This window comes from Haliotis rufescens, unplaced genomic scaffold, assembly GCF_023055435.1.
Source record: "Haliotis rufescens isolate VD_foot unplaced genomic scaffold, xgHalRufe1.0.p SCAF_24, whole genome shotgun sequence".
NCBI classification, from domain to species: domain Eukaryota; kingdom Metazoa; phylum Mollusca; class Gastropoda; order Lepetellida; family Haliotidae; genus Haliotis; species Haliotis rufescens.
The window spans coordinates 7360339-7386328 of record NW_025963935.1 but is presented as its reverse complement, the minus strand read 5'-3'; the positions used below and the strand labels follow the sequence as shown (position 1 = coordinate 7386328).

General features: G+C 45.0%; 1 protein-coding gene and 1 long non-coding RNA gene across 21 annotated transcripts in view; one reads left to right on the top strand and one right to left on the bottom strand.

The window, feature by feature from the left end:
* LOC124117292 overlaps positions 1-25990 on the bottom strand; it is a 121137-nt gene that overhangs the window by 13117 nt on the left and 82030 nt on the right. For 7 of the 20 annotated variants that reach the window (XR_007222825.1, XM_048402118.1, XM_048402124.1 and 4 more), the window contains 6 exons: positions 23689-23816; positions 21059-21245; positions 18190-18315; positions 13515-13639; positions 6000-6023; positions 45-123 (listed from right to left, as the gene is read on the bottom strand). Coding sequence is in view for 19 of the 20 variants with exons in the window: in XM_048402118.1 (XP_048258075.1) it covers positions 45-123; positions 6000-6023; positions 13515-13639; positions 18190-18315; positions 21059-21245; positions 23689-23816 (669 nt within the window). In the remaining variant the exon portion in view is untranslated. Of the gene's footprint in view, positions 1-44; positions 124-5999; positions 6024-13514; positions 13640-13771; positions 13795-18189; positions 18316-21058; positions 21246-23688; positions 23817-25990 lie in introns of all 20 variants that reach the window. The other 13 variants (XM_048402126.1, XM_048402134.1, XM_048402123.1 and 10 more) reach the window with 5 other exon arrangements.
* On the top strand, positions 18366-18636 carry LOC125383580. The gene is made up of 3 exons (XR_007222826.1): positions 18366-18388; positions 18423-18581; positions 18616-18636. It is a non-coding gene; the product is annotated as an uncharacterized LOC125383580 (long non-coding RNA).

Sequence of the window (25990 nt, the reverse complement as noted above, 5' to 3'; positions counted from 1 at the left end):
AATACATTATAATAATAATACATTGTAATAAATAACCGGCCAACCTTTCTCTACAGCCTTGTCCGGGGCAGCGTTGGTGACGGCGATGTCACCCCCCTCCTCTGTGGGAGAACTCTCTATAGTCTGAAAACACAAACATCAAACCATGAGGAGGGGAAAATCATGAACCTTCACAGGGGTTTTACTCTCCGACTGAGATCATCCTCAGCATCCAAGGGGTTTTACTCTCCGACTGAGATCATCCTCAGCAGGCAAGGGGTTTTACTCTCCGACTGAGATCATCCTCAGCATCCAAGGGGCTTTACTCTCTGACTGAGATCATCCTCAGCAGGAAAGGGGTTTTACTCTCCGACTGAGATCATCCCCAGCAGGAAAGGGGTTTTACTCTCCGACTGAGATCATCCCCAGCAGGAAAGGGGCTTTACTCTCTGACTGAGATCATCCTCAGCAGGCAAGGGGCTTTACTCTCTGACTGAGATCATCCTCAGCAGGCAAGGGGCTTTACTCTCTGACTGAGATCATCCTCAGCAGGAAAGGGGCTTTACTCTCTGACTGAGATCATCCCCAGCAGGCAAGGGGCTTTACTCTCTGACTGAGATCATCCTCAGCAGGCAAGGGGCTTTACTCTCTGACTGAGCTCATCCTCAGCAGGCAAGGGGCTTTACTCTCCGACTGAGCTCATCCTCAGCAGGAAAGGGGCTTTACTCTCTGACTGAGATCATCCTCAGCAGGCAAGGGGCTTTACTCTTAGACAGAGGATCATCCCTGGCAGGGTATTTATATCTCATCCACGTTTGGTTGAGGGCACCTGAAGATAGGCGTGACATCTCGTTGCTCACATAATGGATCTAACTGAATATTATTATAAAAAACATCCTTTTGATTATTCAACCTTACAAATCATCAATTTCTACAAATTTCATAAGAAACTATCAAAACTGTCTTGGATGTTTGATAAACATTGGTTGCATACAACAGTGATCCTGTAAACTAGGCATGCCATCGAGCTGACACACACAACATAACAACTGACCAGCTGTCTCTCTCATTCACTAAATCTAGGATGTGACTGTACTAGATATGTCTAGCTGATGTGTGTGTGTACGCAGCCCATCTTCCTGAGGCAAGGGAGTTAACTAACTATAAAAGTCCAGTTTCCACCCTTGCTGATCTAGGCCGGAATTTCATGGCCTGATTGTAGAGCCACAGTGGCTATTACGAGTTATGTCCCTTCTAGGTCAGGGTCACGGGTGGAACAGTCGTCTAAGGCGCCGCGATTCACTATGTCCCTTCTTTGTCAGGGTCACGGGTGGAACAGTCGTCTAAGGCGCCGCGATTCACTATGTCCCTTCTTTGTCAGGGTCACGGGTGGAACAGTCGTCTAAGGCGCCGCGATTCACTATGTCCCTTCTATGTCAGGGGCACGGGTTGAACAGTCGTCTAAGGCGCCGCGATTCACTATGTCCCTTCTTTCTCAGGGTCACGGGTGGAACAGTCGTCTAAGGCGCCGCGATTCACTATGTCCCTTCTATGTCAGGGGCATGGGTGGAACAGTCGTCTAAGGCGCCGCGATTCACTATGTCCCTTCTTTGTCAGGGTCACGGGTGGAACAGTCGTCTAAGGCGCCGCGATTCACTATGTCCCTTCTATGTCAGGGGCACGGGTGGAACAGTCGTCTAAGGCGCCGCAATTCACTATGTCCCTTCTTTGTCAGGGTCACGGGTGGAACAGTCGTCTAAGGCGCCGCGATTCACTATGTCCCTTCTTTGACAGGGTCACGGGTGGAACAGTCGTCTAAGGCGCCACGATTCACTACGTCCCCTCTATGTCAGGGGCACGGATGGAACAGTCGTCTAAGGCGCCGCGATTCACTATGTCCCTTCTTTGTCAGGGTCACGGGTGGAACAGTCGTCTAAGGCGCCGCGATTCACTACGTCCCCTCTATGTCGGGGGCACGGATGGAACAGTCGTCTAAGGCGCCGCGATTCACTATGTCCCTTCTTTGTCAGGGTCACGGGTGGAACAGTCGTCTAAGGCACCGCGATTCACTATGTCCCTTCTATGTCGGAAACACGGGTGGAACAGTCGTCTAAGGCGCCACGATTCAATATGTCCCTTCTATGTCAGGGGCACGGGTAGAAAAGTCGTCTTAGGCGCCGCGATTCACTATGTCCCTTCTATGTCGGAAACACAGGTGGAACAGTCGTCTAAGGCGCCGCGATTCACTATGTCCCTTCTATGTCAGGGGCACGGGTGAACAGTCGTCTAAGGCGCCGCGATTCACTATGTCCCCTCTATGTCAGGGGCACGGGTGAACAGTCGTCTAAGGCGCTGTGATTCACTATGTCCCTTCTTTGTCAGTGGCACGGGTGGAACAGTCGTCTAAGGCGCAGCGATTCACTACGTCCCCTCTATGTTGGGGGCACGGATGGAACAGTCGTCTAAGGCGCCGCGGTTCACTATGTCCCTTCTATGTCAGGGGCACGGGTGAACAGTCGTCTAAGGCGCCGCGATTCACTATGTCCCTTCTATGTCAGGGGCACGGGTGAACAGTCGTCTAAGGCGCCGCGATTCACTATGTCCCTTCTATGTCGGAAACACGGGTGGAACAGTCGTCTAAGGCGCCACGATTCAATATGTCCCTTCTATGTCAGGGGCACGGGTAGAAAAGTCGTCTTAGGCGCCGCGATTCACTATGTCCCTTCTATGTCGGAAACACAGGTGGAACAGTCGTCTAAGGCGCCGCGATTCACTATGTCCCTTCTATGTCAGGGGCACGGGTGAACAGTCGTCTAAGGCGCCGCGATTCACTATGTCCCCTCTATGTCAGGGGCACGGGTGAACAGTCGTCTAAGGCGCTGTGATTCACTATGTCCCTTCTTTGTCAGTGGCACGGGTGGAACAGTCGTCTAAGGCGCAGCGATTCACTACGTCCCCTCTATGTTGGGGGCACGGATGGAACAGTCGTCTAAGGCGCCGCGGTTCACTATGTCCCTTCTATGTCAGGGGCACGGGTGAACAGTCGTCTAAGGCGCCGCGATTCACTATGTCCCTTCTATGTCAGGGGCACGGGTGAACAGTCGTCTAAGGCGCCGCGATTCACTATGTCCCCTCTATGTCAGGGGCACGGGTGAACAGTCGTCTAAGGCGCCGTGATTCACTATGTCCCTTCTTTGTCAGGGGCACGGGTGGAACAGTCGTCTAAGGCGCCGCGATTCACTACGTCCCCTCTATGTTGGGGGCACGGATGGAACAGTCGTCTAAGGCACCGCGATTCACTATGTCCCTTCTATGTCGGAAACACGGGTGGAACAGTCGTCTAAGGCGCCACGATTCAATATGTCCCTTCTATGTCAGGGGCACGGGTAGAAAAGTCGTCTTAGGCGCCGCGATTCACTATGTCCCTTCTATGTCGGAAACACAGGTGGAACAGTCGTCTAAGGCGCCGCGATTCACTATGTCCCTTCTATGTCAGGGGCACGGGTGAACAGTCGTCTAAGGCGCCGCGATTCACTATGTCCCCTCTATGTCAGGGGCACGGGTGAACAGTCGTCTAAGGCGCTGTGATTCACTATGTCCCTTCTTTGTCAGTGGCACGGGTGGAACAGTCGTCTAAGGCGCAGCGATTCACTACGTCCCCTCTATGTTGGGGGCACGGATGGAACAGTCGTCTAAGGCGCCGCGGTTCACTATGTCCCTTCTATGTCAGGGGCACGGGTGAACAGTCGTCTAAGGCGCCGCGATTCACTATGTCCCTTCTATGTCAGGGGCACGGGTGAACAGTCGTCTAAGGCGCCGCGATTCACTATGTCCCCTCTATGTCAGGGGCACGGGTGAACAGTCGTCTAAGGCGCCGTGATTCACTATGTCCCTTCTTTGTCAGGGGCACGGGTGGAACAGTCGTCTAAGGCGCCGCGATTCACTACGTCCCCTCTATGTTGGGGGCACGGATGGAACAGTCGTCTAAGGCGCCGCGATTCACTATGTCCCTTCTATGTCAGGGGCACGGGTGAACAGTGGTCTAAGGCGCGTGATTCACTATGTCCCTTCTATGTCAGGGGCACGGGTGAACAGTCGTCTAAGGCGCGTGATTCACTATGTCCCTTCTATGTCAGGGGCACGGGTGAACAGTCGTCTAAGGCGCCGGGATTCACTTAGTCCCTTCTATGTTGGGGGCACGGATGGAACAGTCGTCTAAGGTGCTGTGATTCACTATGTCCCTTCTTTGTCAGGGGCACGGGTGGAACAGTCGTCTAAGGCGCCGCGATTCACTACGTCCCCTCTATGTTAGGGGCACGGATGGAACAGTCGTCTAAGGCACTGTGATTCACTATGTCCCTTCTTTGTCAGTGGTACGGGTGGAACAGTCGTCTAAGGCGCCGCGATTCACAACGTCCCTTCTTAGCAGGGGCACGGATGGAACAGTCGTCTAAGGCGCCGCGATTCACTACGTCCCCTCTATATCGGGGGCACAGATGGAACAGTCGTCTAAGGTGCCGCGATTCACTACCTCCCTTCTATATCAGGGGCATGAGTGGAACAGTCGTCAAAGGTGCCGCGATTCACTATGTCCTTCCTATTGACCAATCAGATTCCATCTTTCATATCACCTGCATTTGCTTCAAACAAAATAGTGGCGCCCAGGCAAGACGATCTGATCGTAATCAAGATCTATATTGTAACAAACGGGTCCGACTTCGTGAAATGCATCAAACCACTTCAGCACCTTAATCAAGAACATGAAAAGATTTGGAAAATACAGACACCCAGGTGCCGGTACACACACTTTGCAAATCCTGCAGCTTACTGAAATCAGCACTTGTTTTTCGTTATGTGATTTTGATTGGAATATAAAATAATACACATGTGAGTGCAGTCAAAACATAAAAATTAAAATTTCAGTCTTGTTGGGAGGTGTGGAGACTGGACTTCAAAGTGGGTTAACTCCCTTGCTCGGGAAGATGAAGCTGTCAAACCAGAGTGCAGCACGCAGTGAGATCCAGACAACACAATGCAAAATACCAATAAGGTAACCTGGTTATGTCAAGTTGAATAGCACAATAATTCTTCAAAAACCTGATTGAAAAAGAACTATATGATAAAAAACTAACAGATTGGTTTTCACAAAGATTTAAGGAAATGAAAACAATGTGAAAATATTTAGAGATTTTGTAAGTTTCGTTGATACAATGTTGTCGGGAAACATGTTTCATTCAGTGATCCTGTGGACATGTGCAAATACACGAAAGCTGATTCATGACAATTCCAAGCAGCAGTTCCAAGTAAACAAGATAGTTGTGTTTGGGTTATCTCCCCTCCTGTCTACACAGTCATGCAACATTCGTGACCAACTCATGTTATTCCGTGACAAGCCGAAAAGCCATTTTTGCGACCGGGTTCCGTCTTAGCTGAAACAGGCATACCTAAAACTATTGTCAGTTCGTTGCGTAATGGTTCCCATATATTTCCCCATATATTATATGTATTTCAGATGCAATTTAAAGCACATCGGGACGTACGGAATTATACAGTATGATTGAACACATTTAACTGTGTCTTGGGTATATTTTTAGATGCAAGACATATGTAAAATCAAATATTATTTCTGAGTGATTCTTTGACGAAGTACTTGAAATCATACACGCATTCTGATTGGTTTGTCGTATTTTCGCACATAACATTCATAGATAGGGGACGAGTCTTCTTGCAGGTTACGGAAAGGGGCGAGTGGTGACGAATGAGTCATACAAGGGAGGTAATGCAAAAGGGGTGATCTCCCCTGTCTACAATTGTGGAAATACTGAAGACGGGGTGACCTCCCCTGTCCATAGTTTTTCAAACACTATGGATGGAGTTATCTACCCAGTCAACAGATTCGAAAATACTGCAAAGGTGGTTATCTCCCCTGTTCAAAGAATGAACAGAGTTATCTCCCTGTCGAGGATGCTGCTGTTTGAAAATGACATGTAACAAGCATTAATCAGCCTGGAACTATCTACCTTGATGACAGGGACTACCGGCTCCTGGTAAGCGTGGGATAAAACATATATGACATGAGTTGGTATTGGCATATGAACATGACATTTACAATCTAATACAGTACATAGTATAGCATGTTATGCAACATAATTAGACCTTGGCGTAGATACATCAACAATTAAACAAGCTTCATTAAATCATCAGTCATGGCATGCTAACAGAACGAGAAGATGCAGATTGAAATCTACTATTCCCCCGACAACTAGACAAACAAGCAGAAATAAAATGAGCTAAAGTCTTCCAAGCATGCAACAAATGAAAATGTATAAATAGTAAATATATCTAAGAACAATAATAAGTTTGAGGATGACTAGAATTAAGTTAAGAAACATTTGAAGAAACAACTTGTCATCATTCATGTTGGTGAGTTTTGACAGTCGTCATGCATATGTTATCTGAAAAAAGCACCAAGCTGTTCATGGTTTGTGCAGATGAGGCCTGACCAATGAAACAATGTAACACAAAGTGCTGCTTGTAGTGTGAAAGCTGATTGGCTTATTTCAAAGTGAGAAATGAAAACAATATTTACCTCGGCTACATCCCAGGATGATACCTATTGTTTGTTTTTAGCAAACATATATGTCTATTTCCATTCAAACAAAACAATTTGATGTCTGTTGATAATTTCTAAAGTTGTGTTTACTCAGTGTTGAGGAAAATAAATTAATGTTTTATGTTCAGTGATCTGGAAGCTTTTAAAAACTGTAAAAAATACACCAATGAAAAACAAATCTTGTGTCTTGTTTTCAGGATGAAATTCAGTTTGATTTCTCAGTCTATGTTCGTCAAAGACAAAATTGTTGTACATAAGATGTGCACACAAATCTGCAGCCTGCCAAACACTGAGTGGTTGTGTGTGACAAGTTCACAAGTCAAGGATGTGACACAACAGGGTCAGGCAAACCAGTGGTTGATGGTATGAACACCTCCGCTACACAACAGGTGGGGTGTAGCTGGCAAAAATAAGAGCCACATTAAACATCCGTGTAACATTGTGTTGTTAAGTTACCTTGAACTTGCACCAAGTCTGTTCTACCAGTGTAGGAGATAGCAGCCCACATCATCACACTACCACCTCCAAATCTGTCCACTTCCTGTATGCAGTTTCGGGCATAACGTTCCCCGCGATGTCTGTGACCCTGACACCATTGACGCCACAGGAAGGTCCATCAAAATGATGCCTCAAACTGGTTGTCTAGCGCGAAAACCTTCAGCGCGTAAACAGTTCCTCACTGTCTAGGCTGATATCCTACTCAATCCGGGTATGTACGTAGTTGTAAAGATAGCCGTGGAGGTTCTTTCACTTACCGTAAGTGACGTATGCGTATGAACCTGTCCTGTGCTCTAGTAGTGACACATGGTCGGCCGTGGAGGTTCTTTCACGTAAGAGACATATCCGTATGATCCTGTCCTGTGCTGTAGTAGTGACACATGGTCGGCCGTGGAGGTTCTTTCACGTAAGAGATGTATCCGTATGATCCTGTCCTGTGCTCTAGTAGTGATACACGGTCGGCCGTGGAGGTTCTTTCACGTAAGTGACGTATCCGTATGATCCTGTCCTGTGCTCTAGTAGTGACACATGGTCGGCCGTGGAGGTTCTTTCACGTAAGAGACGTATCCGTATGATCCTGTCCTGTGCTGTAGTAGTGACACATGGTCGGCCGGATCTGGGAAGGTCAGATGTTGTACCCCTGATGATGATGCTTGTTATCGTGCTTAGTGCTTCATAGAAAAACCTGGCTACGTACGGTTGAAGATGATTCGTCTGTATACAGTTGGGCGATGGCATTTTTTCACTGTTTACTTGCTGTAAGATTGTGATGGCATGTAAATGAAAATATTTTTATAGTCCAACAAGTGATGTTGCACGTGCCTGTCATGTTGGAGTGTTTCGGTGCCAGGCTGTTGTTGGTTTTTGGCGATTTTTCCATCTTTACACCAAATTTCTGCAGTACCTCATCCTTTCCACACAAATCAATCCCAATCCAAGCAGAAATGACCACTTCATTTCTGGTATTTATTTTGTATGGATGTCGACAACACTGTCAGATAATTACAATTTTACTACTATTGCGGGTTTTTTTTGGACAGTATATGTAGGAAAGTATGAAGGAATGTATGTAGGAATGTATGAAGGAATGTATGTAGGAATGTATTTCAATATGACATTCAGAGACTTCCAGAGGAATATGTTCGGCTTCCCTCACAGGAGAATACTACAGGTAGCCTTATATCTGTTACAATTCATCTTAACCCAGGCAACCTCTGATGATCTTCAAGAATCTTCACTTCATTGACATGTCTGTTAGAGTTGTCAGCTGATAACACAGTTAGGGAAGTTTGTTTGTTTGTTTGTTTGTTTGTTGTTTAACGCCGCACTCAGCAATATTCCAGCTATATGACGACGGTCTGTAAATAATCGAATCTGGACCAGATAATCAAGTGATTGATAGCATGAGCATCGATCCACGCAATTGGGATCGATGACATGTATCAACCGAGCCTGACCGAGCCTGACCACCCGATCCCGTAAGTCGCCTTTTACGGCAAGTATGGGTTGCTGAAGACCTATTCTACCCCAGAATCTTCACAGGTCGGAAGGGAAGTAACTCATAATATTTTGGGGACATACTGACATTTCCAGGATGATGTTTCTCACATGTCAGGTATATGAAACTGTAACCCCGAGTGAGGAAGAGTACTGCGTAACAGAAGGCTGATCCTGGTGTCTCCTGGGTGTGAAGGGGAACATATTCCCCTGGTTGTCGAGGATGGAGCGAAGAGGCTAAATCTGAGTCAAGACACAAACATTCTGTGAAAACACATGTTAGTAGTTACAAAACATGAGAGGATTTAATAAAAATAACATTTATTGCACAAACATGCTTTTGTTAGTCACAAATATATCACATACATGTAGCATTGTCATACAGTATATCACATATATGTAGCATTGTCATACACTATATTACATACATGTAGCATTGTCATACACTCTATTACATACATGTAGCATTGTCATACACTATATAAGATACATGTAGCATTGTCATACACTATATAACATACATGTAGCATTGTCATACTGTATATCACATACATGTAGCATTGTCATACTGTATATCACATACATGTAGCATTGTCATACTGTATATCACATACATGTAGCATTGTCATACACTATATCACATATATGTAGATATGTGAGGATCTCATTGGAAATCTGGAAAAACTGGGGACAGAATAATGAGATCATTGACAAGATCCTTGAGTGATCAGGACAGGGTTTTGTCATGCTATTGTCATGGTATTGTCATGCTATCATCATGGTATTGTCATACTATCGTCATGGTATTGTCATGCTATCGTCATGGTATTGTCATACTATCGTCATGGTATTGTCATGCTATCGTCATGGTATTGTCATACTATCGTCATGGTATTGTCATGCTATCGTCATGGTATTGTCATACTGTCGTCATGGTATTGTCATGACATTGGCATGCTATCGTCATGGTATTGTCAGGGTATGATATCGGTATAAGGGTGATTCAAGGGTTAGGAGATGACACTGTCGTTGACATTCTCGTCAGGGTATTGTGAGTGTATTGTGAGTGTATTGTGAGTGTATTGTGCATGTATTGTGCGTGTATTGTGAGTGTATTGTGCATGTATTGTGCGTGTATTGTGCATGTATTGTGAGTGTATTGTGCATGTATTGTGAGTGTATTTTGAGTGTATTGTGCATGTATTGTGAGTTTATTGTGAGTGTATTGTGCATGAATTGTGAGTGTATTGTGCATGTATTGTGAGTGTATTGTGCATGTATTGTGAGTGTATTGTGCATGTATTGTGCGTGTATTGTGCATGTATTGTGCATGTATTGTGCATGTATTGTCAGAATATTGTGAGTGTATTGACTCTGTGTGTGTAGGACGGTGTGATGTGATGTAGGACGGTGTGATGTGATTTAGGATGGTGTAGGACGGTGTGATGTGATGTAGGACGGTGTGATGTGATGTAGGATGGTGTAGGACGGTGTGATGTGATGTAGGATGGTGTAGGACGGTGTGATGTGATGTAGGACGGTGTGATGTAGGATGTTGTAGGACGGTGTGATGTGATTTAGGACGGTGTAGGACGGTGTGATGTGATGTAGGATGGTGTAGGACGGTGTGATGTGATGTAGGATGGTGTAGGACGGTGTGATGTGATGTAGGACGGTGTGATGTAGGTCGGAGTGATGTGATGTAGGACGATGTGATGTAGGACGAGTGATGTGATGTAGGATGGTGTGATGTGATGTAGGACGGTGTGATGTAGGATGGTGTAGGACGGTGTGATGTGATGTAGGATGGTGTAGGACGGTGTGACGTGATGTAGGATGGTGTGAGTTGAGTTTAACGCCGCTTTTAACAGAATTCCAGTTATATCGCTGAGTGTCAGCTTAATGTGGGAGGAAAGCCCGAAGTGATGCAGGTCTTAGACGTTTACCACTTCGGTGAAACCCATGAGCATGGGTATGGTGCTGACAAACCTAGAAACATAATCTGGGCAAACCGAGATTCGAACCCACAATCATAGGTTTCTGGTATGCCCAAGGGATGCAACTCTGCACAGCGAATCGTAACGCCTTAGACGACTGGGCCACTCGTGTCCCCGTAGGATAGTGTGATTTGTTGGAAGACGGTGTGATGTGATGTGATGTGATGTACAACAATGTGGGAAGGTGTGATGTGATGTGATGTGATGTAGGACGGTGTGATGTGTTGGAGGATGGTGTGATGTGGGACGGTGAGACTTGTGTGAGAATCACACGGCAGGGTGAGGACATCTAGCACACAAAACACGTGTTTGTTCATAACGAGTGAGATGGCTCAGTAAAGAAATACCCTTTTAAAGCGCTGATGACAAATACGTAACAGACCATAACACAGTTTATAACATGAACATGGTATAACATTGGTTATAACATGAACATGATGTAACATGGGTTAGAACATGAACAGGGTACAACATGGATTATAACATGAACAGGGTATAACATGGGTTTAACATGAACCGGGAATAACATGAACCGGGAATAACCTGAACAGGGCATAACATGGGTTGTAACATGAACAGGGTATAACATAAACAGGGTATAACATGAACAAGGAATAACATGGGTTTAACATGAACAGGGTATAACATGAACAAGGTATAACATGAACAGGGTATAACATATGTCGTACAATGAAGAGGGTATAACATGAACAGGGTATAACACTGTTAATAACATTGGATATGACATGGCCTGGGTATAACATGGGGTATAACAAAAGCATATCATGTTTCCTGTGCTGTAAAACACGTATGGACTACATAGTGGGTTGTGGTATTAATAGGCCATAGCGTCACTTTTGTGGTCATGTTGTGGTCAAGTAGGGTTAAATTGTCTGTGAGTAAGTAGAAAGGGTAAGATGCAGGTCAAAGGGTAAGATGAAGGTCAAAGGGTAAGATGAAGGTCAAAGAGTTAGATGCAGGTCAAAGGGTAAGATGCAGGTCAAAGGGTAAGATGAAGGTCAAACAGTTAGATGAAGGTCAAACAGTTAGATGCAGGTCAAACAGTTAGATGAAGGTCAAACAGTTAGATGAAGGTCAAACAGTTAGATGCAGGTCAAATGGTAAGATGAAGGTCAAAGGGTAAGATGAAGGTCAAACAGTTAGATGCAGGACAAAGGGTAAGATGCAGGTCAAAGGGTAAGATGAAGGTCAAGATGAAGGTCAAAGGGTAAGATGAAGGATGGAGGGGAAGATAAGAGTTGAAGGGCAAGAACAGAAGAAAAGATTGTAGGAATTTGGGAAGAGAAGTGGAGTCTCTATGTGGATGGTTTATTCAGCGGCTGACAGTCTACTCAGATAAGTATGAATATTTCCAGGACTTCATCACAGATATATGTAAATATAACATAAGTAACGCTACAGATGCACAACTAATAGGACATTCAACATCGCTAGACATTCCAAGTTGATGTATAACAGAGAAAGACTACAACCCGCTCACAACAGTAAAATCAGAACAATCTATACAGCAAGAATCAGTCAACTTCTTGACACGGCTGACTGTCCATCTCCACACGTTAGCATGCATCCACACTAAACATGCAGTAGGCCTTTCACTTCTTTTAGTCCTTTCACAAAACATTTTGCCCCAAAATTCGAACATTTTCAGAGAAAGTTGAGGAGAATATCAACCAGTGTGTTGATTGGTATTTTTACTGCATGAAAATTTCTGGCGACATCAGTTTATAAGCGTCTCCCAGACGACTATAAGTAATCCACACATTCCTGGGACGACACCTGATAGTGAAACAGACTGGACTCCTCCAAATTTATCGAAAGTCATTTTTTGTCTGTCTGTTTTGTAAACTAACTACTACAAATGAACGGCCAAGTTTGCATCCAATCATAAGTCGGAGACTGTAAACAGTCTCGTTCAGCTGAACACGCAAGAAACTGAATATAACTCTCTGCAGTACCCAAAACAAAGGTTATGACACACGACTAAACAAACTAACAGACCAGCGCACAGAGCTGATTATATACAAACAATGTCCCCTCCATGCAGTCTTAGGCTGTGATGATGCAGAGGGATTTCATTGAGTGAGTCTGGACTTCCTCATCCAGAACATTGTGTTCAGGAATCTCAAAATCAAAATTAATTACTTTCAAATTTTGACAAACGTGACTTCACAATTACTGAGCACCAATGGGTTTATTGTCACACACTGAAAGAACAGTCTAGCTCTGGACAAGAGTAACCTACAGACATGTGACGGCACGAGGACCGAGCACCAAATGAGGTATTGTTGTAGCCACTTCAAGCTACGCATGGAGGGAATTCAAAACTACCCAAAAACATTATTTGATCCCAAAACACTGCAAAATGATGTTTTTAACAGAATGAAAAGGAAAAAAATAATTCAAATATTCCAAATATGTAATTTTGATCCTTGAAAAGAAATATAACAATGAGAGACAACTTCCACAAATAGTCAATTTTAAATTCCTATTTTCAAACTGATATGATTGCAACATGTTTAATGATGGTTGCTGTTACTTCTAGGAACCAGACTCAGAATTAACAGTATAAAACTAAGATTTGCCGGTTTCGGAACGTGGTATCATGGAATGTGACCTCTGTATCGACCCACCTCACAGGGGGGGCTCTTCACAACAGAACAGTTAAAATAATAATTAATTATTAATGATTAACAGATAAATATAATATAAATAATATACATCATTTGAAGAAAGAATTTTGACCCCCCCCAAAAAATAAAAAAAATTCTTTTCTTCTTTATTCATTTGACCCCAAAAATATAATATATATATATATGACAAATCCCCACACAAATTAATTAATATCCCACATAATCGTGCACGTGTCACTGATAGTCGTAAGGAGACAGGAAGTGGGGGGAAGACCTTACCCGCTTGACGCCGGTTATTATAAGCGTGCTAGTTTTGGTTGGAGTGCGAGGCCTCCGCGACTGATCCTTCAATTCCCTGATGGCTGCCTCTGTCACGGACTCCACTCCATTAATTACAATCAACTCTGTAAAATACCAACCCAGACAGTCAAACAACAACCACATTCCAACTTCATGCAGCAGCAAGCCAACTAGGACCAGGCACCCTGGAACACAATTCAAAATGGCTGCCGTGGGGCACGGCGTCTGCTACTTACGGGTAGGCCGCCTCGATCATCACCTGGGAAGGGAAGCTGGTAATTAGTTCAAAGTATCCCTGATGGACTGAATCTGAATGAGTGAGTGAGTGAGTGAGTATGGTTTTACGCCGCTTTTAGCAATATTCCAGCAATATCACGGCGGGGGACACCAGAAATGGGCTTCACACATTGTACCCATGTCGGGAATCGAACCCGGGTCTTCGGCGTGACGAGCGAACGCTTTAACCACTAGGCTACCCGACCGCCCCGATTCTGAATGAAGCAGAGGTAAGATTGGTTCTTGAGGTGTTTCATTCTTACGTAAGATGAGCAGAGATGTGGCACATCACCCAGGTTGTCGATGTGCTGAGTGAGTGAGTATGGTTTTACGCCGCCTTCCAGCACAACGCCGGGGGACACCAGAAATTGCTTCACACATTTCAACCATGTGGGGAATCAAACCCAGGGTTTCAGTGTGACGAGCGAGCAGTTTAACCACTAGGCTACCCCACTGCCCTCGATGTTCCTAGCCAAAGCTTTAACCACGAGGCTACAAACTAGAGATACCGTATTCGCCCCATATAAGCATCCCCCGACAAACTTCTATATCTCGACACCTCTCACCCCATTACAAAGCGAACTAAAAAGTTAAAACTGATATTTTCTGTTAAATAAATGTAATTTTGACAACCAGGGCCAAAAAAGATAAATACTGAAATATTCCCCACTGTCTGTGTGGTAACACGTGCGGAATGATTCAACTCGTCGGGAATAACAAACAATTGTTTCCTACAGTGGACATCGTCTTCTGTTGAATGTTACACTCTGTAGCAGGTCATGCATGGTAGGTCAGCCTTGACACAACAAACCCAGCAACTAGGACAATGTTACCACATGCAAAAGTCATGGAGAACACTACACCTCCTCTGGATATCCTGGTATAGCAATAGTGGTGTCTGTGTCGACGTGCAGGTGTGGAAATAGGGGTGTGTAGTGGTGTTTAAGTAAACTGGTGTTTAGGTATACTGGTGTTAAGGTTTACTGGTGTTAAAGTGTACTGGTGTTAAAGTATACTGGTGTTTAAGTATACTGGTGTTTAAGTATACTGGTGTTTAAGTATGCTGGTGTTTAAGTTTACTGGTGTTTAAATAATCTGGTGTTTAAGTGCTGGAGTTTAAGTATACTGGTGTTTAAGTATACTGGTGTATAAGTTTACTTGTGTTTAAGTATACTGGTGTTTAAGTATACTGGTGTTTAAGTATACTAGTGTTTAAGTACACTGTTGTTAAAGTATACTGGTGTTTAAGTATACTAGTGTTTAAGTACACTGTTGTTAAAGTATACTGGTGTTTAAGTATACTAGTGTTTAAGTACACTGTTGTTAAAGTATACTGGTGTATAAGTTTACTGGTGTTTAAGTATATTGGTGTTTAAGTATACTGGTGTATAAGTTTACTTGTGTTTAAGTATACTGGTGTTTAAGTATACTGGTGTTTAAGTATACTAGTGTTTAAGTACACTGTTGTTAAAGTATACTGGTGTTTAAGTATACTGGTGTTTAAGTATACTGGTGTTTAAGTATACTGGTGTTTAAGTATGCTGGTGTTGAAGTACACTGTTGTTTAAGTATACTGGTGTTTAAGTACACTGGTGTTTAAGTTTACTGGTGTTAAGTATGCTGGTGTTTAAGTATGCTGGTGTTAAAGTATGCTGGTGTTTAAGTATGCTGGTGTTTAAGTATACTGGTGTGTAAATGCAGGTGTTACCTTGTTTGGTGTAAATCAGACTTGTTTGAGAAGTACACATCTGTGGTGTTTTGGTAACATATTGGACAACACCTTGTACAGTAAACTACGCTTATAACGAACACGCTCATAACGAACACGCTTATAATGAACACGCTCATAACGAACACGCTCATAACGAACACGCTCATAACGAACACGCTAATAACAAACACGCTTATAATGAACACGCTTATAACAAACTACAGTTATTACAAACTAAATTTAGTGGTCCCTTTAAGTTCGTTATAACCATAGTTTACTGTATATAATCTGAGGGTTTGTTGTCGTCAAAGCTAACTACAGAAATTAGAGAGATTCCCATGCAATGAGGAAGCTGAAAATAAAGGAAATTGGTATTTTTGAAGAAAATATACATCACTTTAGAACTGTCATAAAATATGAGTGAGTGAGTGAGTCAGTCGGGTTTAACGCCGCTTTTAACAGTATTCCAGTTATATCGCGGCGTGTCAGCTTAATGTGGGAGGAAAGCCCGAAGTGATGCAGGTTTCAGAAGTTTACCACTTCGGTGAAACCCACAAGCACGGGTATGGTGCTGACAAACCAAGAAACATAATCGGGCCGAACCGGGATTCGAACCCACAATCACAGGTTTCTGGCGTGCCCAAGGGACGCAACTCTGCACAGCGAATCGCGGGGCCTTAGACGACTGGGCCACCGGTTCCCCCTCATAAAATATGATATTTACAGTCCACTCAATTATGAGACTAATGAATTGAAAATCCTTCAAACATGGCAGCAAAAGGGTCACCAGCTCCATATTTGATGGACTTCCAAGTCCTTCCAATATTGTGGCTGTGTCTCATGCAGGGGGATCAGATATCACAGTTAGAACACAGGTCAAGACCTTCTGGTCTTCAGGTAAATCTTTAACATGAAATATGATGCCAAAGTCTGCAGGTACCCACATCCTGCTTACTATCAGAAACCAGAGTTGTCTCCCCTACCACTTGCCGAGCCGAGCGCGTGACACCTTCGTCACACTCTCGGTAGCATCGCTGCCACCAGTCTGGGCTCGGCCATTCCAAGATTCTTGAAATTTGCCCTCTTACCCCAAATGTTGCGACAAATATGTTTATGTTTGTGTGCTTGGAAATGCCATCATTTCGCATTTTGAAAAGCTGTAGAAATGAATGACTATTTTCCAGATAAATTTACGTTTCTTCAATCAGATTGGTTTGAATTAGCAACTAATGGAAAAGCGCCTAATTCCCCTTTACATTCTTACTATACCAATTACATGTTAATAGCAATGAAACAGAAATTCAAATTAATTACTGTAAATCGTGAAATTAATGCGTCTCCAAAAGAATGCGACCGCTGGTCCCTAGCCAAAAATGCGACTCATTATGAATGTGACACCCCCTCCTTTTACAGGCGGTTTACAGGAGAATCCTCACATTAATCCAATCACACACCAAATAGCACCGCTTATTAGCGCTGAGTAGGGTACTTCCGCTAAAACAATACATGCGCGCTGGCTCGTGTCGGCCTTTGACGCAGTCACAAAGAACAAAGACACCGTGTTGGGTGGCGTCTGTCTGGACTTGCAGGTGTGATCAGTGATGACATAAGTGAATAGAACTCTTATCTTGACCCAAGCAGTGACAATTCACCAGATGTAGTTAGTGTTGGAATGACATTGTTTATATACTTGTTACAAGTGCTGCTTAATAAACAGTGATGTGGAATACATAGTTGTTTGTTTTCAGCGTATTTCCAAGTTGGTATTTCTGCTATCCACAAGATTGTTAATATAAATGCGATAATTAATAATGCGAACAAAGACCACTCGCATTTTTCGCATTTAATTCACGCTCGCGTTAATTTCAAGATTTACAGTAATTTGGAGTCACGACAGTCATCGCTTGTTTGCAAACATAACGGCAAGTCGGTTGTGACTTCTGCTTGATGCATGTTTATGGCTACCAATCATAGCAGGGGTAGATTTAACAGAAAATTTGTTTATAGCCAGCAGGGCTTGCTCCTCTTAAAAGTTACTGGCCGCACTCCAAACTAACTGGCCTACAACTAAATGGTGGAGACTGCGAAGTGGCCGAACCTGAGAACGCGTAGCCACCAAGATGGCTCTTAAAAACTCAAGTCTAAAACGTTTTTTTAGAACTCTGGGATTAGATTTTGGCTTCCATTTGCCTCGTTGCGTGATGATTTATGAGCAAATGAAGTTGTTGTAGACAACAATACCACATGGCAGTGGGTTGTCATTCTACAGAGATGATCCAGTTAAAATCATTTAAACATACACGGAGAAGGGGTGAAATTTTGACAAGCCAGATGGGCCATCTACTTTATGCTCCAGCAAGACCTTTGTAATTTTAACTGGTCACGGGCCAACGGACCAACTGTCAAATCGACCCCTGATCACAGTGGAGAGCTTTGACCAGTGGCAGCGATAGTATAGAGAGCTCCGTGACGGACTGTTGGTCGGCAGATCCAGGAGACTTTTCTTGGTACAGTGGAGATGTAGTCATCACCATACATTCAGTCAAGTCAGGGTTGGAGACAGAAAAGTAATATTTGAGAAATGCATAATTGCGTTCTCACATCTGAGGCCTATTCTGAATCAGTCTCAACTTGAGTTTGTTTTGAGGAGTGGGAGCCGCGAGTTACCTGATGACGCAGATGCTGACAATGACTGGTCCCCGGGGAAGTACGGGGAGTCGGCGCTGAGGGTGGACGACGAGTCGAGGTCCGGGTTAGAGTGATGATGCTTCTCCACCAGGCTGGGGGTGTGTCCTGGGGAGACGGAGACGTGCAGTTAGGGGGGGCACCACACCCACACACGTCACACAGGTATATAAGCACACAGGTCACACAGGTATATAAGCACACCGGTCACACAGGTCACACAGGTATATAAGCACACCGGTCACACAGGTATATAAGCACACACGTCACACAGGTATATAAGCACACCGGTCACACAGGTATATAAGCACACAGGTCACACAGGTATATAAGCACACCGGTCACACAGGTATATAAGCACACCGGTCACACAGGTCACACAGGTATATAAGCACACAGGTCACACAGGTATATAAGCACACAGGTCACACAGGTATATAAGCACACCGGTCACACAGGTATATAAGCACACAGGTCACACAGGTATATAAGCACACCGGTCACACAGGTATATAAGCACACACGTCACACAGGTATATAAGCACACAGGTCACACAGGTATGTAAGCACACAGGTCACACAGGTATATAAGCACACAGGTCACACAGGTATATAAGCACACCGTTCACACAGGTATATAAGCACACAGGTCACACAGGTATATAAGCACACCGGTCACACAGGTATATAAGCACACAGGTCACACAGGTATATAAGCACACAGGTCACACAGGTATATAAGCACACAGGTCACACAGGTATATAAGCACACCGGTCACACAGGTATATAAGCACACAGGTCACACAGGTATATAAGCACACCGGTCACACAGGTATATAAGCACACAGGTCACACAGGCATATAAGCACACAGGAATTTGGTCACACAGGAACATGTCTTACATTTAATCAGCTGGAGGATATCAGAGACAGGGACCTACACTCAGGCCAGAATAGAGACAAGCTGGTGTACCCAGGGTTCAGCTAATCATTTTGGGGGGGCCAGGATCAGAAATAGATGCCATACACACAAGCACGCACACACGCAACCACGCACGCACATACAAGCAAACACATACACACACACACACACACATGAACACACACAAGCACACACACACACATACAAGCAAACACACACACACACACACACATGAACACACACAACCACACACACACACACATACACACACACAAGCATGCACACACAGGCACACACACATACACACAAGCGAACACATATACACACAGATAGACACAGGCACACACACATACACACAAGCACGCACACAAGCACGAACACATACACACAAGCGAACACATATACACACAGATACACACACACAAAGCATGCACATATATACACACACACACACACACGCACCTCCACATGCACACAAAAGCAGGTAGTGAGTCAGGAACGTCCACCACACAACAGTCAGTGTTATTAGACAATTAAATATGAAATGCAATGAGCGATATGTGAAATCTGGCTTACTTAGAAGTAGGGAGGATAAGGATTTCTATATTTCTTCTCAGTATACCTCAAGCCTATGTTGACCCAAATGAACTCAATCCCAAATTTTGAAATCTGAGAAGAGTTATCCCCCTTGCAATGATAAAAAGGGCCACTCTTCACCAATCGCCCCTTCCCGTAACCTGCAACTTATCCCGGAATAACACAAGTTGGTCACAAATGATGAAGGGTTTTTCCTACAGATGGGCTGGATAGAGCAATCGAGTTCAGTACGGGATTAATATGACAGTCTTCCACAATAAATAATTAGTATCAAAAGACACACTCCGACACAAATATATATGTTACACATTGCAAACATTCCAACACTGGTCTCTACGTAATAATTCAACACACATGCTGACTTGGGGGTTCTGTAGTTTCACCTCGACACCCTGGCATGTTGACCGCTCCACACCTCACCCTAGGAACCGTACCAGCTGATCAACTCAACCAATCAACAATCTACACCCCAAGGTAAGAAACTGACCGAAAAGGGAGGTAACTCCTCTCTACAACCATCAATAGTTTCTTTGTTTCTTGTGAAGAACGCAGGAGGTATTTCAGCTGTATTTTCTGCCATTAAAAATTAAAAGCTGTTGGCCGATGTTTAACCATGAAATGGCTTCTTGTATGGAGTATATGCAAGACAAGTTGTCATACAATTGTTGAAAAGATTCAATTTTGATGTCAAGAAGTATCTATTACTAACAAGAGGAGTGTTCTGATTGGCTGTTGTGTTTATTACAAGATGCGTGTGATTGGTTAGATCATTTGTGTATTGATGCCAGGGATGTCAGTGTGAAGACAGTACAGACCAGGGACCCGTTCCACAAAGCGATCTACGACTATCGTAAGTCAGTGTTAAAGAATAGGAGTTACGACTGACTTAGCGCTAAGATCGCTTTGTGTAACGGGGCCCAGAACCTCGTGGTACAGGGACCTGTTCCACAAAGCAATCTTAGCGCTACAACTATCATAAGTCAGTGTTGAAGAATAGGAGTTACGACCGACTTAGCGCTAAGATCGCTTTGTGGAACGGGGCCTAGAACCTCGTGGTACAGGGACCTGTTCCACAAAGCAATCTGAGCGCTACGACTATCATAAGTCAGTGTTGAAGAATAGGAGTTACGACCGACTTAGCGCTAAGATCGCTTTGTGTAACGGGGCCCAGAACCCCGTGGTACATATCACACAAGTTATGGAAACAAATCGAAGAAAATGTCCAACTATGTTTATGGAAATCATTCACATGGAACTTAATTTTGAAAAGGATGTATGATAAGAGTATAGACGGAGAAACATCCGCTGATTGAATCACTCCCGCCATGTTACCATCTGGCCCTGGTTGGGGCGGGCCGAACTGAGGTCGATGTGTGGTCGTGGTTGTGGTAGTGATGACAGTACCACCTGGGGTGATGGTGCGCTCCGTCTCGATGCGGCGTTTGGGGGACACCTGGCTATTGGGAGCGGACGACATCCCCATCATCATCTCTGCCTCCGCCGAATCCATGAACAGAAACTGGAAACAGATGGAGAAACATCAGTACTTGACGTCTCTGTACAGACCAGGGACCCGTTCCACGAAGCGATCTTAGCGCTACGACTATCGTAAGTCAGTGTTGAAGAATAGGAGTTACGACCGACTTAGCGCTAAGATCGCTTTGTGGAACGCAGCCCAGATCCTCGGGGTACATATCACACAAGTTATGGAAACATCAGTACTTGACGTCTCTGTACAGACCAGGGACCCGTTCCACGAATCGATCTTAGCGCTACGACTATCGTAAGTCAGTGTTGAAGAATAGGAGTTACGACCGACTTAGCGCTAAGATCGCTTTGTGAAACGGTGCCTAGAACCTCGTTGTACATGGACCTGTTCCACAAAGCGATCTTAGCGCTACGACTATCGTAAGTCAGTGTTAAAGAATAGGAGTTACGACCGACTTAGCGCTAAGATCGCTTTGTGGAACGGTGCCCAGAACCTCGTTGTACAGGGACCTGTTCCACAAAGCGATCTTAGCGCTACGACTATCGTAAGTCAGTGTTAAAGAATAGGAGTTACGACCGACTTAGCGCTAAGATCGCTTTGTGGAACGCGGCCCAGATCCTCGGGGTACATATCACACAAGTTATGGAAACATCAGTACTTGACGTCTCTGTACATCACATCTTCTGCAGGTAGAAAGGTCTTCGGCAACCCATGCTTGCCATAAAAGGCAACTATGCTTGTCGTAAAAGGCGACTAACGGGTTCGGGTGGTCAGGCTCACTGACTTGGTTCATACATGTCATTGTATCCCAATTATGTGGATCGATGCTCATGATGTCAATCACTGGACTGTCTGGTCCATACTTGATAATTTACAGACCGCCATGATATACCTGGAATATTGCTGAGTGCTGCATTAAACAACAATCAAACAAACAATCTTCGGCACACAAAACCTAAACAAGATGTTTGTTTGTTTTGTTTGTTTGTTCTTTAACGCCACATGCAGCAATATTCCAGGTACATGAACGCGGTCTGTAAATAATCAAGTGTGATCCAGACAATCCAGTGATAGATATCATGAGCATAGGTCTAAGCAATTGGGATATGATGACATGCATTAACCAAGAAAGCAAGCCTGACCAGCTGATCCCGGTAGTCGCCTCTTTACGACGAGCATGGGTGTTTGAGGACCAATTGTAACCCAGATCTTCATGATCAAGAGAACACTACACATGACACTGAAATATGACAGATGACATAGTTGTGTCAGAGTTCCGGCTATGAGCGAGTGCATGTTGTTTTATGCCAAACAATATAACCACCTGATTCTCATTAGTATTGACAACAGTGGAGAACTGGGATCTGTTCTGCCCTGGAATCTCAAGGATAAGACACAAACACGGTACTTGTAGCCTATTCTGCCCTGGAATGATGACTGGGTACTGAAGTGATGACGCGGTACTGAAGTGATGACACGGTACTGAAGTGATGACATGGTACTGAAGTGATGACGCGGTACTGAAGTGATGACACGGTACTGAAGTGATGACACGGTATTGAAGTGATTGCGAGATACTGAAGTGATGACTGGGTACTGAAGTGATGACGCGGTACTGAAGTGATGACACGGTATTGAAGTGATGACGCGGTATTGAAGTGATGACACGGTATTGAAGTGATTGCGAGATACTGAAGTGATGACTGGGTACTGAAGTGATGACATGGTATTGAAGTGATTGCGAGATACTGAAGTGATGACTGGGTACTGAAGTGATGATGCGGTACTGAAGTGATGACATGGTATTGAAGTGATGACACGGTATTGAAGTGATTGCGAGATACTGAAGTGATGACTGGGTACTGAAGTGATGACGCGGTACTGAAGTGATGATGCGGTACTGAAGTGATGATGCAGTATTGAAGTGATGACGTGGTATTGAAGTGATTGCGAGATACTGAAGTGATGACTGGGTACTGAAGTGATGACGCGGTACTAAAGTGATGATGCCGTACTGAAGTGATGACGCGGTACTGAAGTGATGATGTGGTAGTAAAGTGATGGTGCGGTACTGAAGTGATGACGGGGTACTGAAGTGATGACGCGGTACTGAAGTGATGACGGGGTACTGAAGTGATGACGCGGTACTGAAGAGATGCACGGTACTGAAGTGATGACGGGGTACTGAAGTGATGACGCGGTACTGAAGAGATGACACGGTACTGAAGAGACGACGCGGTACTGAAGTGATGACGCAGTACTGAAGTGATGACGCGGTACTGAAGTGATGATGCGGTACTGAAGTGATGGCATGGAACTGAAGTGATGGTGCGGCACTGAAGTGATGGCGCGACACTGAAGTGATGACGCGGTACTGAAGTGATGACGGGGTACTGAAGTGCTTGATGGTACTGAAGTGATGATGCGGTACTGATGTGATCGTATGGTACTGAAGTGATGATGCTGTACTGACCTCCACTGTGAGGGAGCCACTGATGGAGTCCAAGTTGCCGGGGCGACTCTGCAGGGCGAGGATCTGGCGACTGCTGGGGGTCAGGCGGAGGTCGCTCATGTACACAGTCGTCTCCCCCAGGAAGTCCTCTGCAGCAGAACACAGAACCATTACCCCCTGGCCTACCTCCACATACATAACACACAATGGAACCTGGCAGCAGAACACAGAACCATTACCCCCAGGCCTACCTCCACGTACATAACACACAATGACACGTGGCAGCAGAACACAGAACCATTACCCCCTGGCCTACCTCCACATATATATAAGTCACAATGACACGTGGCAGCAGAACACAGAACCATTACCCCCCGTGCCTACCTCCACATACATAACACACAATGGAACCTGGCAGCAGAACACAGAACCATTACCCCCAGGCCTACCTCCACGTACATAACACACAATGACACGTGGCAGCAGAACACAGAACCATTACCCCCTGGCCTACCTCCACATATATATAAGTCACAATGACACGTGGCAGCAGAACACAGAACCATTACCCCCTGGCCTACCTCCACATACATAACACACAATGACACATGGCAGCAGAACACAGAACCATTACCCCCTGGCCTACCTCCACATACATATAAGTCACAATGACACGTGGCAGCAGAACACAGAACCATTACCCCCTGGCCTACCTCCACATACATATAAGTCACAATGACACGTGGCAGCAGAACACAGAACCATTACCCCCTGGCCTACCTCCACGTACATAACACACAATGAAACGTGGCAGCAGAACACAGAACCATTACCCCCTGGCCTACCTCCACATACATATAAGTCACAATGACACATGGCAGCAGAACACAGAACCATTACCCCCTGCCTACCTCCACATACATATAAGTCACAATGACACATGGCAGCAGAACACAGAACCATTATCCCCTGGCCTACCTCCACGTACACATAAGTCACAATGACACGTGGCAGCAGAACACAGAACCATTACCCCCTGGCCTACCTCCACATACATAACACACAATGATACGTGGCAGCAGAACACAGAACCATTACCCCCTGGCCTACCTCCACATATATATAAGTCACAATGACACGTGGCAGCAGAACACAGAACCATTACCCCCTGGCCTACCTCCACATACATATAAGTCACAATGACACATGGCAGCAGAACACAGAACCATTTCCCCCTGGCCTACCTCCACATACATATAAGTCACAATGACACGTGGCAGCAGAACACAGAACCATTACCCCCTGGCCTACCTCCACATACATATAAGTCACAATGAAACGTGGCAGCAGAACACAGAACCATTACCCCCTGGCCTACCTCCACATACATATAAGTCACAATGACACATGGCAGCAGAACACAGAACCATTACCCCCTGGCCTACCTCCACGTACATATAAGTCACAATGAAACGTGGCAGCAGAACACAGAACCATTACCCCCTGGCCTACCTCCACATACATATAAGTCACAATGAAACGTGGCAGCAGAACACAGAACCATTACCCCCTGGCCTACCTCCACGTACATATAAGTCACAATGAAACGTGGCAGCAGAACACAGAACCATTACCCCCTGGCCTACCTCCACATACATATAAGTCACAATGACACATTGCAGCAGAACACAGAACCATTACCCCCTGGCCTACCTCCACATACATATAAGTCACAATGACACGTGGCAGCAGAACACAGAACCATTACCCCCTGGCCTACCTCCACGTACATATAAGTCACAATGACACTTGGCAGCAGAACACAGAACCATTACCCCCTGGCCTACCTCCACGTACATATAAGTCACAATGACACATGGCAGCAGAACACAGAACCATTACCCCCTGGCCTACCTCCACGTACATAACACACAATGACACTTGGCAGCAGAACACAGAACCATTACCCCCTGGCCTACCTCCACATACATATAAGTCACAATGACACGTGGCAGCAGAACACAGAACCATTACCCCCTGGCCTACCTCCACATACATATAAGTCACAATGACACGTGGCAGCAGAACACAGAACCATTACCCCCTGGCCTACCTCCACATACATATAAGTCACAATGACACATGGCAGCAGAACACAGAACCATTACCCCCTGGCCTACCTCCACATACATATAAGTCACACTGACACGTGGCAGCAGAACACAGAACCATTACCCCCTGGCCTACCTCCATGTACATAACACACAATGACACGTGGCAGCAGAACACAGAACCATTACCCCCTGGCCTACCACCACGTACA